This window comes from Trichomycterus rosablanca, chromosome 12 (genome assembly GCF_030014385.1).
Source record: "Trichomycterus rosablanca isolate fTriRos1 chromosome 12, fTriRos1.hap1, whole genome shotgun sequence".
NCBI lineage: Eukaryota > Metazoa > Chordata > Actinopteri > Siluriformes > Trichomycteridae > Trichomycterus > Trichomycterus rosablanca.
The window spans coordinates 19,475,004-19,492,685 of NC_085999.1; the positions used below are offsets into that span (position 1 = coordinate 19,475,004).

General features: G+C 38.0%; 1 protein-coding gene across 2 annotated transcripts; it reads right to left on the reverse strand.

The window, feature by feature from the left end:
• Positions 1 to 850: 850 nt before the first annotated feature.
• On the reverse strand, positions 851 to 17,133 carry gabpa (GA binding protein transcription factor subunit alpha). 2 transcript variants are annotated; one of them, XM_063006479.1, is made up of 10 exons: positions 17,027 to 17,133; positions 14,239 to 14,332; positions 13,984 to 14,128; positions 13,800 to 13,884; positions 12,764 to 12,991; positions 10,787 to 10,981; positions 10,553 to 10,606; positions 8,103 to 8,231; positions 4,014 to 4,206; positions 851 to 1,946 (listed from the first exon to the last, which is right to left on the reverse strand). In XM_063006479.1, the coding sequence occupies exons 2-10, from the start codon at positions 14,313 to 14,315 to the stop codon at positions 1,682 to 1,684; spliced, it is 1,371 nt and encodes a 456-aa protein (XP_062862549.1). In that variant the 5' UTR covers positions 14,316 to 14,332; positions 17,027 to 17,133; the 3' UTR covers positions 851 to 1,681. The 2 variants fall into 2 exon arrangements, with proteins under 2 accessions (XP_062862549.1, XP_062862550.1); XM_063006480.1 differs by lacking the exon at positions 17,027 to 17,133 and adding an exon at positions 16,647 to 16,712.
• Positions 17,134 to 17,682: the final 549 nt, after the last annotated feature.

The window sequence follows — 17,682 nt, forward strand, 5'->3', positions numbered from 1 at the left end:
TCTGAAACGTGTTTTTTTGAGGCAAAACCCAAAATAGCAGAAGAACTGTGGAATGTAGTCTAATCATCCTGGACTGGAATACCTGTTCAGAGGTGCCAGATTGTTATGCCACTAAATATTAGTTTAGTAATTTAAAGTAAAGTGAAACCTCAAACATTTTCAGTTTATAGATAAATTTTTTGAGTTTTTAAAGAAAAATGCTGGCACTGCTATTTTTTTGAACAGCCTAATATTCATTTTTCTTAACTTTCTGTAAAGGATGAACACAAACTGGCTAAATGTTGTTAATGTTTTGATTTAGAATTAAAAGTGTAGTATTTTCAGTGCATTTGCATTTATGGAAATAAAAGTTATTATAATGATTTTGTGCTTTATTCACTTAAATCACTGCTATTTTTTTTGAACACCACTGTATCTTGGTATTTTCTGATTTTGGTTGTTGATGTAGTGGGTTTATTTTGGGTGAAGTGGTGGTAGGAGCTTCCTCACCTGGCTCTTTTTCAGCAGGATCTGCATCAACAACTAAATCAGAATTGTGTCACCTCTGTTGACCTTTGCCCTTTTGTGGTGAGCAAATCAAATACGTTTTTCACTCTCAAACCCAACATATACAATAGGTAGTTTAAAATAGATCTATACAACATCACAAGTAATAATCCATACTCCAATAGTCTAATGATTTTCCCATCCCATCACGTGTATCTCTTCTTAATTAAATGTAACCGGACCCCCCTCTAGGCTCAGTGAGGCCCACAGGTTGAAAACCACTGATTTAAGGGACTGTGAGTGGTGCACCCAAACACACATAGCCCTGTCTCACTTTGCATTAAGTTTTACATCCTACTACAAGTAATTTTATTGTTATTTTATTTTATTGTAATTCTCATATATATTTTATACACTGAATAGAATTGGGATAGATAAAAAAAGAGGGCTGGTTAAACAATCACAGATAATCACGTTGTTTTTTAAATGTAACTGCAAAACTCTGGGCAAACATGCTCTAGTTCTGGCACCCAGGTGGCACAGCGGGATATTCCACTAGCACACCAGCACCGAGATTCTGAACTCCTCGGTTGGAAACTCGGCATTGCCTCAGCTGCAAAATCCCCAGCAGCGGAAGACAAATTGACTACGTTAAATTGGGAGAAAATGCATAAAATATAATTTAAAAAACCTGTGGTTCTAACCAAGTACATCTAACCAGACAAATGCTGTCTGCCCCTCTGTGATACAGTCCATTCTTCCACACAAGAGTGATCAGTCATTCATTCAAAAATGATCTCTTTATTTCCCCCTGGTGGACAATAAAAAGTACCTCACCCCGAGGGAGTCAGAACCTCAAAATTAAAAAAAAGAAAAAGATCCTTTATAAATGGAAAATATCAAAATACACTGCCTTCATGGCTATCAAAAACATAGAGTATATACAATGGAAATGCAGCCGATGCTACCCTGCAGACAGAGTAACATACACTTCAAAAGGCTTCAATATATGGTCATTAGTAATTTGACTCTCTTACACACACTCACATTTGAGAAACTTCCTATATTGTCCCTCACCACTCATCCATATGTACACACGCCTAAAACACACACATACACCTGCTCAGAAATGCACTTGTCCTGCTCAGAGTCTCATGTTCTGTCATTTCCCTCAAGTCTCCCAAGCTTCTCTCTCTCAGCTGTCCTTCTCTAACGTGGCAGCAGCGGCCAGCGTTACGGTGGTGATCGGCTGTCCTGCGGCCGTTGCCAAAGCGACCGTGTTGACGGGTTGGCTGATGCTGTGCAGCTGCACCCGTGCCATTTTTTTTTGCTCGCACTCGGTCACAAGGTTGTTAAGCTCGGCGGCGCTGTAGCCAATCAGAGTTCTCAAGTCACACACAAACTTATAGACGAAGCGTTTGCCCTGCACTTTGCTGATCATGTCCCCGTCATAGTAGTACCTAAAGAAAAGACAGAGGAGACAGATAGAGTGAGGACTGATAAGGACAGTAATAGATACATCAGTAACAGAATGGGTGATAGAATCAAAATTCTCTATTACTGTGAGAAAGTATCTGCTCATTTTCCAATAGCTCATGTTACTGAAAACTGGTAACCCAATTGCATTACGCTTCCTTTCTACTAATGATGATCCCCGCCCTGATTGAGGAGAGCGAGACTGACACATGCCCCCTCCGACGTGTGCAGTAGCCGACTGCATCTTTTCACCTGCCCGAGGCGAGTTCATATGCAGATCAGCTTTGTGTACGGAGCGCCACACCCTGATCAAGGCATTATTCCTCGACTCTGTGCAGGCACCATCAATCAGCCAGCAGAGGTCGTAATTGCATCAGTTACGAGGTCCCTATCCGGCTCCCACCCTGTATGAACAACAGCCAATCGTTGTCCATGTACACGAGTTCAAAATGTCAGCTCTGGTGTGCTAGCGTATTTTAGTGCTGCGCCACCTAAAATTAAGACTATTCTGAAATAAATTATGTGGGAAAAGTTGTGCTGCATATTTCACACTAGTGAAAATGTATTTGCCTTCTCAATATCAGTCTTGTATTAGATTTTCATATTGATAGTGGGAACACTTTACATTTCCGGCATTTAGCAGAAGCTTTTATCCAAAGTGACTCCAGTAGTATGCCAGTTTATACTGTCTAAGCAATTGAAAGTTAAGGACCTTGCTCAAGGGCCTAACAGTGTCAACCTGGCAGTGGTGGGGCTTGAACCAGTGACCTTTTGATTACTAGTCTGATACCTTAACCAACTGCCCTGCAACATTTTAGCCCATTTCATCGTGCAAAACTGCTTAAAATCAGGTACATTTCTAAGTTTCTGATAATAAACTGCTAGTCTCAGGTTCTGCTACAGCACCTCTCGTAGGGTTAGGACTTTAATTAGGCCACTCCAATTAGGCTGTTCCATTTCAACTATTTGGTTAAGGTCTTCCCATTGGTGCTTTAAATTAATGTCTTGTTGCATAGCCCAATTATGCCTCAGCATCAGTTTAGCAACGAATGACCTCACATTAGTTCCTTACGCACGATACTACCCTCCACTGCTGACTGAGGAGCGTCGCAACTGACACACGCCCCTCCGGCACGTGTGCAGTATCGACTGCATCTTTTCACCTGCACGAGGCAAGTTCATATGCGGATCAGCTTTGTGTACGGAGAGCCACACCCTGATCAATGCTAGTGTTCCTAGACTCTGCGCAGACAACAGAGGTCGTAGCTGCATCAGTTATGATGAGCCCTGGACACGGCTTTCGGCCAATCGTTGTTCATGTAGCCGCCCAGCCCAGCCGGATGGCAGAGCTGAGATTCGAAAGATGTATTCGAAATGTGTGCTAGCGCGTTTTACCGCTGCGCCACCTGAGTGGCTGTAGGATTTTTCAATGTATTCATAAGCCTATGTGGTTATATTCATTACAAAAGAATGTTTTATTGCATTGCCAACTGGGGGATTGAAGGGTCACATGAATTCAATTTGTTTTTGCCCATTTTGCCTATGAATGTGATTTTCTGAATACTTTAATAAACGTTATGGACTATATACAATCAAAACCATGAATACATTGCAGCCATGCATTTAGAAAAATTCCAAAAATGTTCACCCAGCAAGTTTTTTGCTACACGGCATGATAGCACCACCTGTGGAAAGAATGCTTCCTCTTGAATCCTACATCTTCTATATACAAAAATCAATAACATTAAACATTAACATTTAATAAAATACTAATTTACAAATAATTTTTCTGCCTTTACTTGCATTTAATTAAAAAAAAAAACAAATAAATCATGTGCTGAAGTTTGATCAATCTGATATCAGTGTGTTACTTTTCCTTTATATATTATGTATAAATACAAAGGTTTGTATTAAAGGTTTCGTTTAATGTTTTTGGCAGCCAACCCTTCTCATCAATTATATATGCAAATTAGTTTCACTAGAATAGCCTAGACTTGTTTACTCCTTTATTTTCTTCAATTCTGATTAAGAATAATAATGTCTGAACAAACCTGAGGGCTCTGCTAAGTTTCTCATAGTTCATGGTCGGCTTGTTTTTCCTCTGACCCCATTTCTGAGCCACCAGCTCTGGCTGATTGAGTTTGAACTCGCCCTCCTCTCCGACCCACGAGATGCAGTCCCGTGCATCCTTATCAGTCAGCAGCTCCAGCAGGAACTGCCACAGCTGGATTTGGCCATTATTACCTGAGAGGTGACAACAAATACAGCATTCATTATACAAACAAATACAGAGAGATTACTGGTTTTCATGGAAGTAAAACAATGATGTGTGTCATTTAATCAATTCAAATATTAATGTTTAATAATGCATTAATAAATAACTTTCTTTTTATAATGTATTTTTAAAAATATTGCAAACTACTACACAATTCTCCTCTGCTTATCTGCTCTGATTTTACTGTGTATTACCCATAGTGATATGCAAAAGAAAACAGTAACATGCAACACTGAGAAAATATTTATTTATTTATTTACAGTGGTACCCTGTAACTCAACGTCCCCTAAACTCAATCTTTGAAACCCAACGCCCTTCGTCGAGAAATTTGTACCCTTAAACTCAACGTGTTCACCTTTTGTTTAAAAAAAATGTATTTATTTAATTTCAAATTAACAATGAACAGTTGCTTTGTTCAGCGCTTGGCTTGAGCACTGCAGTAAGACGGCATCAAAGTGCGAATATGAGATGAATCTGCATTTGTGTGGAATAACTGTCAAATCCACCCTTATTGAGTCCTCTATACTGATTCGACCCTTCACCGCTGACTGAGGACGCCTCTCAACTGACATCAACTCCGGCACGAGTCGAGTTCATACACTTGACGGGCACTGTGTATGGAGGGCCACACCCCCATCAGCGTTATTCCTCAGCCCTGTGCAGGCACCATCAGTCAGCCAGCAGGGGTCGCAGTCGCACCAGTTATGAGGACCTATGATCCGACTGTCTTACCCTCTAACCCTGAACAACAGCCAATCATTGTTCATGCTGCCGCCCTGCCCAGTCGGAAAGGCAGAGCTGAGATTCGATACGATGTATTCGAAACCCCAACTCTGGCGCTAGCGTACTTTACCGCTGCACCACCTGAGCGGCTCTCTCCTGTTTTATTTTGAGAGAGTCTAAAATGCTTATTGTTAAAAATAGCTTAGTAAATTTATGTATTACAATTATGACGTAGAAACACTAAACTTCTCTTAACTATTACTGCTCATAAGTTCTCTCAACTACTGAAAGTCCTGGCTCGTTTTTGTACAATGAGTAACATTAAGCATTCACGTTTTTAATTGTATTTGAGTGTTTTTTATATTATATTTGTGTTATTTTCAGTGTATAAGTGTCAAAAACAACCCCATTATTTTACATGAGACTAAAATATATGCAGTTTCACGGGACCATGGAACACATTAACAGGTTTCCCATACATCCTTATGGGAAAAAAATACCTTAAAACTCAACGCCTTTTAAACTCAACGCCACTCCCAGAACCAATTGACGTTGAGTTTCAGGGTACCACTGTATTAAGATTTTAACGTCATGTTTTACACACTTTGATTACATTTATGACTGGGCAGCTAGTTACTGGCTACACAAGATTCATCAGTTCAAGTCTTTTAATGTCAAACACAGTCATGGACAATTTTGTATCTACAATTAACCTGACTGCATGCCTTTGGACTTTGGGAGGAAACCGAAGCTCCCGGAAGTTTGTTAGTTTATTAGGATTTTAACGTCATGTTTTACACTCTTTGGTTACATTCATGACAGACACACGGTAGTTACTCGTAACACAAGGTTCATCACTTCTCAAGATTATATCGAACACAGTCATGGACAATTTTGAATCTCCAATTCACCTCACTTGCATGTCTTTGGACTGTGGGAGGAAACAGGAGCACCCGGGGGAAACCCACGCAGACACGGGGAGAACATGCAAACTCCACACAGAAAGGACCCGGACCGCCCCACCTGGGGATCGAACCCAGGACCTTCTTGCTGTGAGGCGACCCACTTAGCCACCGTGCCGACCAAGCTCCCGGAAGAAAACCCATGCAGACACAGGGAGAACATGCAAACTGCACACAGAAAGGACACTGAGGAAATAAAGTCCAAAATGTTTAATCTTAGTTTTAGAAGAAAGTTCTTCACCAGATTCCAAGAACTGTTAAAGTATTAAAACGTATAAACATTTACTTCTTTAATACAGCTGTACAGTACAGCACTACTGGTAACATTATTACATAACTAGTTTACTATTTACTAACATGTTTTTATTACAAGGAGACAAGCAGAGAAGGATTTTCAAAAATGCATCCAAACGCTTCTGTTAATCCAACTAATCCTCTATTAATTAAAAATCTATTTTCACCTTCTAATATTTATAATACAAAGCGGATTCCAAAAAAGTTGGGACACTAAACAAATTGTGAATAAAAACTGAATGCAATGATGAGGAGATGGCAAATGTCAATATTTAATTCGTAATAGAACATAGATGACAGATCAAAAGTTTAATCTGAGTAAATGTAACATTTTAAAGGAAAAATATGTTGATTCAAAATTTCACAGTGTCAACAAATCCCAAAACAGTTGGGACAAGTAGCAATAAGTGGCTGGAAAAAGGAAATTGAGCATATAACGAACAGCTGGAAGACCAATTAACACTAATTAGGTCAATTGACAACATGATTGGGTATAAAAAGAGCTTCTCAGAGTGTCAGTGTCTCTCAGAAGCCAAGATGGTAAGAGGATCACCAATTCCACCATTGTTGCGCAAAAAGATAGTGCAGCAATACCAGAATGGTGTTACCCAGCGTAAAATAGCAAAGACTTTTAAGTTATCATCATCAACCGTGCATAACATCATCAAAAGATTCAGAGAATCTGGAACAATCGCTGTGCGTAAGGGTCAAGGCCGTAAAACTCTACTGGATGCTCGTGATCTCCGGGCCCTTAAACGTCACTGCACCTCAAACAGGAATGCCACTGTCAAGGAAATAACAGAATGGGCTCAGGAATACTTCCAGAAAGCATTGTCAGTGAACACAATCCACCGTGCCATCCACCGTTGCCAGCTGAAACTCTACAGTGCAAAGAGGAAGCCATTTCTAAGCAAGCTCCACAAGCTCAGACGTTTGCACTGGGCCAGGGGTTATTTAAGATGGAGTGTGGCAAAATGGAAGACTGTTCTGTGGTCAGATGAGTCACGATTTGAAGTTCTTTATGGAACACTGGGACGCCATGTCATCCGGACCAGAGAGGACAAGGATAACCCAAGTTGTTATCAACGCTCCGTTCAGAAGCCTGCATCACTGATGGTATGGGGTTGCATGAGTGCTTGTGGCATGGGCAGCTTGCATGTCTGGAAAGGCACCATTAATGCAGAGAACTATGTTCAGGTTCTAGAACAACATATGCTCCCATCTAGACGTCATCTCTTTCAGGGAAGACCCTGCATTTTTCAACAAGATAATGCCAGACCACATTCTGCAGCAATCACAACATCATGGCTACGTAGGAGAAGGATCCGGGTACTGAAATGGCCAGCCTGCAGTCCAGATCTTTCACCTATAGAGAACATTTGGCGCATCATAAAGAGGAAGGTGTGACAAAGAAGGCCCAAGACGATTGAACAGTTAGAGGCCTGTATTAGACATGAATGGGAGAGCATTCCTATTTCTAAACTTGAGAAACTGGTCTCCTCTGTCCCCAGACGTCTGTTGAGTGTTGTAAGAAGAAGGGGGGATGCCACACAGTGGTAAAAATGGCCTTGTCCCAACTTTTTTGGGATTTGTTGATGCCATGAAATTTTGAAACAACATATTTTTCCCTTAAAATGATACATTCTCTCAGTTTAAACTTTTGATCTGTGATTTGTGTTCTATTCTGAATAAAATATTAGATGTTGGCACCTCATCATTGCATTCAGTTTTTATTCACAATTTGCTTAGTGTCCCAACTTTTTTGGAATCCGGTTTGTACTTTCCCATAATAGATTATATCTGTTAAACCCATTTTGTACACAGTTATGTAACGTAAAATTATAGTTCTGGTGCTGATCATTAAAGGTTCTCATGAGTGTGTGTACCTGTACGGTTGCCAGGGGAACTGCGTTCCTCTCCTGAGATGCGTGGAGCTCTGGGCACTTTGTTATGCTTCTGTACCTTAATGGTTGCAGGTGTGACTTGTTGAACAGAAGCAGGAATAATCTGCACAGCTGGAGAACAGGATGAAAATTAAATCCAAGTGGATGTTAGATAAACATATTCTGAGGAAGCTATTCTGAGCTAATTGTTAAACATACACATTACATGTAATTGGCTGGAATATTACAAATCACTAGACACTGGATTGCTGTTGCTATAACCTACAATGTGGTTCCAGGTTTAAAGTATCCGAAGGCACTGTCTCAGCTTGAGGTCATAAGTCCGAGGCAACAATAAACATTAACATTGTTAACAGGGCTGTAACAGTGACCATGCATGCATTCATAAATGAATGAATGAGCATGAATTTAATGTGTATGCTGAATACTTGTGAATCCACAATGATATGCAATCAACACTTTTATAATACAGACTATATACACCAACCAGGCATAACATTATGACCACAGACAGGTAAAGTGAATAACACTAATTATCTCTTCATCACGGCACGGTATAGTGGGTGGGATATATTAGAGAGCAAGTGAACATTTTATCCTCAAAGTTGATGTGTTAGAAAAAGGAAAAAGGGGCAAGTGTAAGAATTTGAGTGAGTTTGACAAGGGCCAAATTGTGATGGCTAGACGACTGGGTCAGAGCATCTCCAAAACTGCAGCTCTTGTGGGGTGTTCCCGGTCTGCAGTGGTCAGTATCTATCAAAAGTGGTCCAAGGAAGGAACAGTGGTAAACAGGCGACAGGGTCATGGGCGGCCAAGGCTCACTGATGCACGTGGGGAGCGAAGGCTGGCCCGTGTGGTACTGGGCGAAGTACTGTAGCTCAAACTGCTGAAAAATGTAATGCTGGTTCTTATAGAAAGGTGTCAGAATACACAGTGCATCGCAGTTGCAGGGCTGTTTTGGCAGTAAAAGAGGGACCAACACAATATTAGGAAGGTGGTCATAATGTTATGCCTCATCGGTGTATACATTTATTTTTATTTATATTGTTTATTTTATTAGGATTTAACATAATGTTTTACACACTTTGGTTATATTAATGACACAAGATTCATAAGTTCACAAGTTTAATGTCAAACACAACAATGGACAATTTTGTATCTCCAATTAACCTCACTTGTATGTCTTTGGATTGTGGGAGGAAACCAGAGCGCCGGAGGAAAACCATGCAGACATGGGGAGAACATGCAAACTTCACACAGAAAAGGACCTGGAGCGCTCCACCTGGTAATTGAACCCAGGAGCTTCTTGCTGTGAGGCGACAGTGCTACCCACCAAGCCTCCCCCAGCTATATACAAATGAAAGGGTGCTTGAGTGGCACAGCATTAAATTATGATAGCACACTACTGCTGGGATCCAAAGTTTAAATCTTGAGTGGTGCTAAAACTATTCATGTTTTTAACAGTTTGGGAAAAGCCATTTTATGTTTTAGCATGACTGTGCTGTAGTTACTGTAAAGACATAGTTTGATGGGTTTGTTGTGGCAAATCTTCGGTGGCTTGCACAAAGACCTGACCTTAACCTCACTGATCACTTTTCATCTAACATCAGTGCCCAATCACCCGATGCTAAAAATGCTGTTTTACCTTAATACTTAGTACAAATTCCCAGAGACACACTTTAAAACCTTTTGGAAAGCTTTCCCAGAAAAATAAAGGCTTTTATGCTGCTTTACTTTATTACAGTTGCTAAACCAAAATGATACCCCCTGCAGCTCTGAAAAATAACTATAAAGCACCAGTCCAGATTTGTTTTGCTAAACTATGTGGACACCTGACTGAGCTTTTTGGACATCCCATTCCCAAAGCAAGGGCATTAACATACACAATCTTACATTGTGTCTCCTTGGGAAATTGTACTGTTATGTAAAGAGCATTTGTGAGATCACTCATGTCTGACAAAAAATCTTCGGCTCCCAACTTTTAATTAATTTAATTCAAAGGCAAGTCTTAGTTCAAGACATGGAAGATTAGAAGCATAAAACTGATTACATATATTTGATTTTATACACCTGTAAGCAAACAATGTGACTTAAACCAGGGTTTTTCAAATGCATCAAGTGACCCAATGCATCTTACTCTCTCGGCTCTGCACAATCTGGTCCCACTGTGGTTTACAAGACGTAACATAAAGCCTCCAAAAGGGGGCGTTTGCATACAAGTTTATTTAATTATTATTATTTTTCTCTGCAACACTAAGGGTAATTCCAAAAATATACACTGAGGTCATACATTGAGTCTGTAAAATTACAGTAATTCATCCTAGCAGTATATTACAATAACAGATTTAAGTAATCAACATTTCAGTCAAGCGTACAAAACTAAGTGTAAAGATCTGTGAAGCATTTGTCAAATTCTAAATAAAGAAACTCACGCTGGTCTATTGTTACTGTAGCCTCCTGTCCCTGCTCCTGACTCGCTAGAACATCTGCATGATGTAAAACACAAAGAGAATATACAGTATGTAAAATACATATACAAGGCATGTACACATTAACATTAAATTTAAAAGAAAACAAAGAAAGCAAATGATTTACTTTTTAAATTTTAGTATTGTATTTATAAAACATTTATGACGTGCACACAGTGCTTTTTGTTTGGGACTTACATTTGCGCAGCAGCTCCAGATGACTCCACAAAATCTCTCCGTTAGGTACTCTTTGTAGGAACTCCTCTTGTCCGAAGGAGCACAGTTGACGGCCTGGGATGTGGATGCCTCCCACCTCAATCTCCTCTATGTTAAACTCCTTCATTACCCACACAGCCCAGTGGATCACCTGATCTGCCGTCCACTGTACTGGGTCTGCAAGTTACACAGCAATACAGTTACACAATTACACTGCCCATACAAAATTGAACCTATAGATAGAAAACACCTCCATAATTTACCAATTCAATCATTTCCAGACCCATTTGATATTTCTAGTAGACAAGTTAACAGATAACACATGGCATCTTTAGATCACAGGGTCAGTTAAACCCACCACTCAGGAAAGTAGTAGAGATGTTTTGTCCAACTAAAGAACAATACCCCGCTTGTTTATTTCCTGTCTAGGAATTAAACTAATTAACTAATTTGTTTGTAGATTCTGCTGTTTGTTTTACACAATATCTCTGGTTAAAAACACACTAAACATGACAGAAAACAGCGTACAGTCCAGAGGTATTAAATTAAAAGAAATGGCAATTAACACAACCAAAACACAAAGCTAAATTCCAAAAAGCTTGGACAGAATGTGAAATGCAAAATAAAAACAGTAATCCATAATCTGTATTTTTTTTTAACTGCATTAAAGTAAAAAAAAAAAAAAAAAGCAAAAAAAAAAAATCCAAACCTATTTTTATACAAAAAAATTAATAAATATAGTGGTACCTTGTAAAATCTTTGAAACTCGACAAAAGGCATTGAGTTTCAAAGATTTTGAATTACAAGGTACCACTGTAATTTGTCCCCTCAAACTCAAACAATCACTTTGTTCAGCACTTGGCTTGAGTGGTGCAGTAATACGTCATTAAAGTATGCATATGAGACGAATCTGTATTTGTGTGGAATAACCGTCAGATTCACTCTGAAAGATTCACATGTATCTGTGTTTAGCTGGATTTTCCTCCTGTTTTACTTTTAAACTTGTGTTATAGCTCAGAGTTCTGAGAAATTGTAAGAATCAGCTTTTTATTTGTGTTTTTATATATGTGTTATTTTCAGTGTATAACATAAACCTAAAATATATGCAAGTCCAGAGGACCATGGAACGCATTAATAGGTTTCTCATACATTCTTATGGTAAAAAAAACCTTGAAACTTAATGCCTTTTAAACTCAACACCAGTTCTAGAACCAATTGACGTTGAGGTTCAAGGTACCATTGTACTTACTTTCAGAGAGGTTGAGACAGGAGTAAGTTTACCACTCCTCCATCACCTTCACTTAGGAAGCCTGATAATAACTTTAAAATCATTTTTTGAACAAAAAAAAAAATGATCCAGTGCCACAGATGAATGGCTGACATTTTTCAAATTCCCTAAATCATTGGATGGTTATGCACTGTATATTGCACTGTATATTGTTCTGGAACATTCTACAATTTAAATTACATCACTTTTCTACATAGTCACTTCTGATGCATTTTTTCCAGCGTCGTACCAACCTTTTAATGCCATCAGCAAAAAATGTTTTTGGTTGAGTGTGCAGCCACTGATGCACCGCTGCTTTCACATCATCATCACATGAAAATCTTCTTTCCCTTACAGCTTCTTTGAGCAGTCCAAAAAAGTGGAAATTAGATGGCGCTAAATCTGGACTATAAGCTCTCTCTCAGTCTCTAAGACACGACCAATTACTACTCCTCCCGCCCTCACTGTTTCCAATGCAAGTATAAAAGTGCAGAAACTTTTTGAAGATCGCTCTTACAATGTTGATAGTTACTTTCACTTGTTTTTTTGTTTTTTTGTATAAATGCTTTGCAAGCATCAGTTCTAAGAAATAACCAACTATGTCAATATCAGCTGCTTTTAGTATTTATCTGCATTTCACATTTTCTTGTAAGGTTTTTGTGGAACTGTAACTGTGGTGATCTCGCACTTACCATAGGGAATACTGAGTCGAACTTGCTCTTTGCGGTAACCCTCCAGTGCTGCTGCCCATCGAGTCACCTGTTCAGAAGTCTCATCTGCAATGGCAGCGCGCTCCACCGCTATCATCTGTCCATCCTCCACAAGGTGAGCTTCATCTCCTGCAGCAGCATCAGGATCTATCACGACCTCCACCGTCTCTACTGGCTTCACTATCTCCAGTATGTTTAACTTCTCCTCACCTAAAACAAACCACAAACAATCAGTAAGTATAGATAGATAGATAGATAGATAGATAGATAGATAGATAGATAGATAGATAGATAGATAGATAGATAGATAGATAGATAGATAGATAGATAGATAGATAGATAGATAGATAGATAGATAGATAGATAGATAGATAGATAGATAGATAGATAGATAGATAGATAGATAGATAGATAGATTCAACTTTATTGTCATTGCTCAGGCAACGAATTGAAGTTAGCATCTACCAGAACTGCAAATAGTAGCATTGCACAAAGAAAGAAAAGAGAATATCAGTAAACATATATCAGTAAACATAATTAATATGAATATAAAGTTATAACTATAGCTATTCACATATATGGAATTATATCTATTTACATAGTACTGTATACATAATAGCAATAATAACAATAAGCATATGAATAAAAATGGGTATGTATTATAATAATAACAGTAATAATAATAAAGATTAGTTAGGTATATATTATAATAGTAACAGTAATAATAATAAAGATTAGTTAGGTATATATTATAATAATATATGTAAACAGTAATAATAATAAAAGATGTGTAAATGATAACTATACAACTGTAACTATAACTATATAAGAATGGTGAAAAACTATAACTATACATATATATGTATGACATTTGTGTCAAGTGCAGGTGCAAGTGATAAATAATAATAAAAACAGTCCAGTGTGTAGGTAAAGTGCAGGTTACATTATTATTATTATTTAAAAAATGTATTTCTCTTTTTTTAACACTTGTGGTAGAATGAATGATAAAAGCACATGCCTGGTCTTGTGACAATCTGAATACTGAGCTGAACGGTGCCATCTGTTTTAACACCCTGGTCAAAAAGACTGTGGTCAGTGTGTAACTGCAAACAAAAAATCAAGGATAATTTTAATTCACATACACATAAATGCTCACATACTGTATTAAGAATGAGAGTTTTAGGAAAAATTTTAAAACCTACATGTATGTCCTGCAGACAGATATCATATCCATCTAGAGAAATCTGCAGCCGGGGCTCCAACAACCTTTTCAAGTTGCCAATCGGCTCATTAATATCAATGTCCTGAGTGATGAGTTCAGCTGCTGTGATGGTCTGTTCCTCAATTCTACAGAGACCATACACAACTGAGGTTATACAGTACTAAAACTGAATACTGAATAGCATCATCAGCTGCTGCATTCCAGAGTAAAATATGTTTTTAAAAAGATAACTCACGTTTCTTCTAAGCATTCCTGCTTCTCGTGTCCATCTATTTCAATCTCAATCATCTCCTCAGTCTCACTTTTTGACATCCTACTAGTAAAGCCACCTGAAGACAAAAGAGCAGCAAAGAAAATGTTGGAATTAGAAGTACCTTAACTAGAACATTTAGTTTATCAGTGGTCCTAAAAAAATGATTATTTTTAATTACTAAAGATGTCTTAGACATTAGAAGCTGAGTGTCTAAAATAGCATAACTTCAAAACTATTGATCTGTTGATAGAACAAAAATTATTACAAATTTAAGCTAAAACTTAAAAAATAATGTTTTAAAGGTTTCAGTAAAATTTCAGTAAAATTAAAGTAGAATAGTAATTCGTATAAATAAAATGAAATACATATATACTAAAACAATAGCAAACTATAGGATTATAATCATATATCAATAAAATCCATCAAAAAGAACAAAATTTTAAAACACCATGTAAGAAAATCTAAATCGGAAAACCAGAACAAATAATAATGATAATAATAATAATAATAATAATAATGATAATTACAGACAACAAAAATGTGTTTCATGTATTTTATTACTGTATTGGATAAACAGAAAGCTAACCACACCTTGCTCTATTTGTAATTTTCTTGGATTTATTTCTGTGTAATATAAAGTGTTTTGCATGAATTATTATGGTTTAGGGGAGTTTTATCACAGTATAACTGAATAGTATTTGTGAATGTATAAAATCACAAACCACCCAGCTCTAATACTATAGTAATACACTCACTCATGCACTTTCTTAACCGTTTATCCAATTAAAGGGGGGGGGGGGGTTTAAAGGGGATGCAAACTCCACACAGAAAGGACCCGGACCGCCCCACCTGGGGATCAAACCCAGGACCTTCTTGCTGTGAGGCGACAGTGCTCCCCGCCGGGCCACCGTGCCACCCCTATAGCAATACAAATAAATTATAAGTTCAGTTACGTTTGTATGTCTGATTTATTTTATTTTTAGTTCATTTTTATATCCATTATACCCCCTGCCACTATCAAACCCAGAGAGAAGTGAAAGTCTCAGATAAAATGGTCTTTTAAAAGAGACTTTAAAACACAAATCACAGAGAACATGTATTTTTTCTTAATGAGACATTAAAACTGGTTTAGTGACCAACTACACTGTGAAGTCACATTACCAAGCCCTACTAAAAATAATGTAACAAATTTTAAAATGTTTTTATAGTTTATTTTAATATAATAATTTAAATATAATTACATATACATGTCTTACAACGTAAAACTTAATGTAAAAAGTAAATAAATAAATATGAATCGAAAACCCATTCCATGAAGCTACGCACTGTTCTTGAGCTAATCTGATGGCCACATGAAGTTTGGTTTTATACACCTGTGGCCATGGACGTGATGGGAACACCTGAATTCAATTATTTGGATGGGTGAGTGAATACTTTTGGCAATATAGTGTATAAGCCCAATTTGGCCAAAAGTATTGTAAACACACTTATCATTATTAATCAGCTAAAAGTGTTTTAATTTCTGTGTTTAGGGAGGGCCCTTTTCTGTTCCACCATTATTGTGGCCAGTGGTTTTGGATACACTGGCATGAATGACCGTATGGAGGGAGGGGAGAGAGAGAACACACTACCGCGTCTCTCAGCCGGTCCATCTGTAACGCAACACCGAGGCTTAGCTATAGACTAGGCCTGGCAGCATCATTACCAGTGTATATGTCATAATCCAAGCAGAACACACACAGATCTGCACATATAAACACACGATCAGCAGTGAGAGCCGTTAGTCTGCATTATAACCCGCTCAGAAAAGCCAGATTAGACACATGCACGAGGAAGCGCGAGAAAGTTCGGTGCAAACATAGTTGCCATATTGGAGTGGTTTTGAGTTGCAAAATATACGCTAGAAAATGTGAACGCAATAGCTTTGAAAAACTTTGCAAACTTTTAAACAATCGGTACATTTTTGATAGTGGAAAGTTAGAACGGAAATGGAAGAAACGGAAACAAAACAGCAGAAGGGCAATGTAAAAGCAGCCGGAAATCCTGGAGAAAAGTGCACAGCGCTGTCAAGACTTCCGAAAGCGGGCTGATCACACCAGCACTACTGCTGTCGGGTTGATTATCAGCTATATAGGGAAAGGGATTGCTGTGTGGACGCCAGGTAATTACATTTTAGGTTTAAAACTACTACATTATGTTACCTGATCTGGTCTTTGTTAGCTTTAAGGACACGCTACGAATACACACATGCCTTAAGTTACTAAGCTAGCGTACAACGAGAATACACTGTTTCTGTCTCAGTCCTGTACAAACAGTAGAACACACTTATTACCAGGTTATTTTGGTCACTTAAATATGCTAGGTGATAAACTTGATAGAACTTGTTTTACCTCATAAGAAGTAACCTACGTGGCCCGTTGTGTCTTCGCAAACAGGCTAAGTAGCTATTTGCTAGCTCGTTTCTTTTTAATTACGAATGGCTGTGTTCTAAATCGCATCCTGCCGTATGAAATAGTATGCCAAATCAGAACACTGCCGCTAATACCGTCGTTGATTATGCGTACTATTAAGGACTCTAATATGCCGTTTTTAACGCAGCCAAGCCTCCTCAGAATGCTAACTAGTTAGCTCGCATGAGCGTTAGTAAAATTTCGTCAAAAAGCGGGAAAACGAATTCAAGTCTAAATAAACAGCGTATTATCACACATTTAAAACGTTACCTTTGACATAACCGGGCGCCTTTATAAAGCAGATAGTTGATTTATATTACCTGTAAGTAAGAAGGTAAGTGTCGTAGTTTATCAGGACTTAGCTGGAGTTGGAAGCAGCTAGCTTTAGTGTGTGCTAACTTGACTCAGTGTTGATGTTAGTTTTGGTTGAGAGCTGAACTGGGGGCGGAGAAGTGGAGGAGGCCTACACCGTTCTCTCTGTATAGTGTTCCAACAACTGTTAAAGGTTTATATTTTTAATTCAAAATTACAATGTAACAAACCATTCAAAGCTTACATTTGTAACATTTAGGCTTTATTTAAATGTACTGTTGGACGCTACTTTTTGCATGTAGGTCAAGGGTTCTTGGACGAGACAATTGAGAGCCTAATGATAAGCTGTAATTTAAAGTCCATGGTTATTATTGTTAATGAAAACTAAATCTAGCATCAACACATAACTAACTATAATATACATGTTACATGTAATACAATAAATATTCTTGCTTTTAAAACACATCTGGCCTGTTGCCACCAAATACAACAAAAACAGATTTTGTTTGTTTTTAATGAATCATTCCTGTTACATGAATTCATTTGATTTGTACTTGTTTGGTGTTGTCAGGCTATTGTCGGCACACTTTTTACTTTATTGGATGTTTTCAAAATTGCACCTTAATTCTTTATCAAAGTCCATTTAGAATTCATGTTTAGGGAT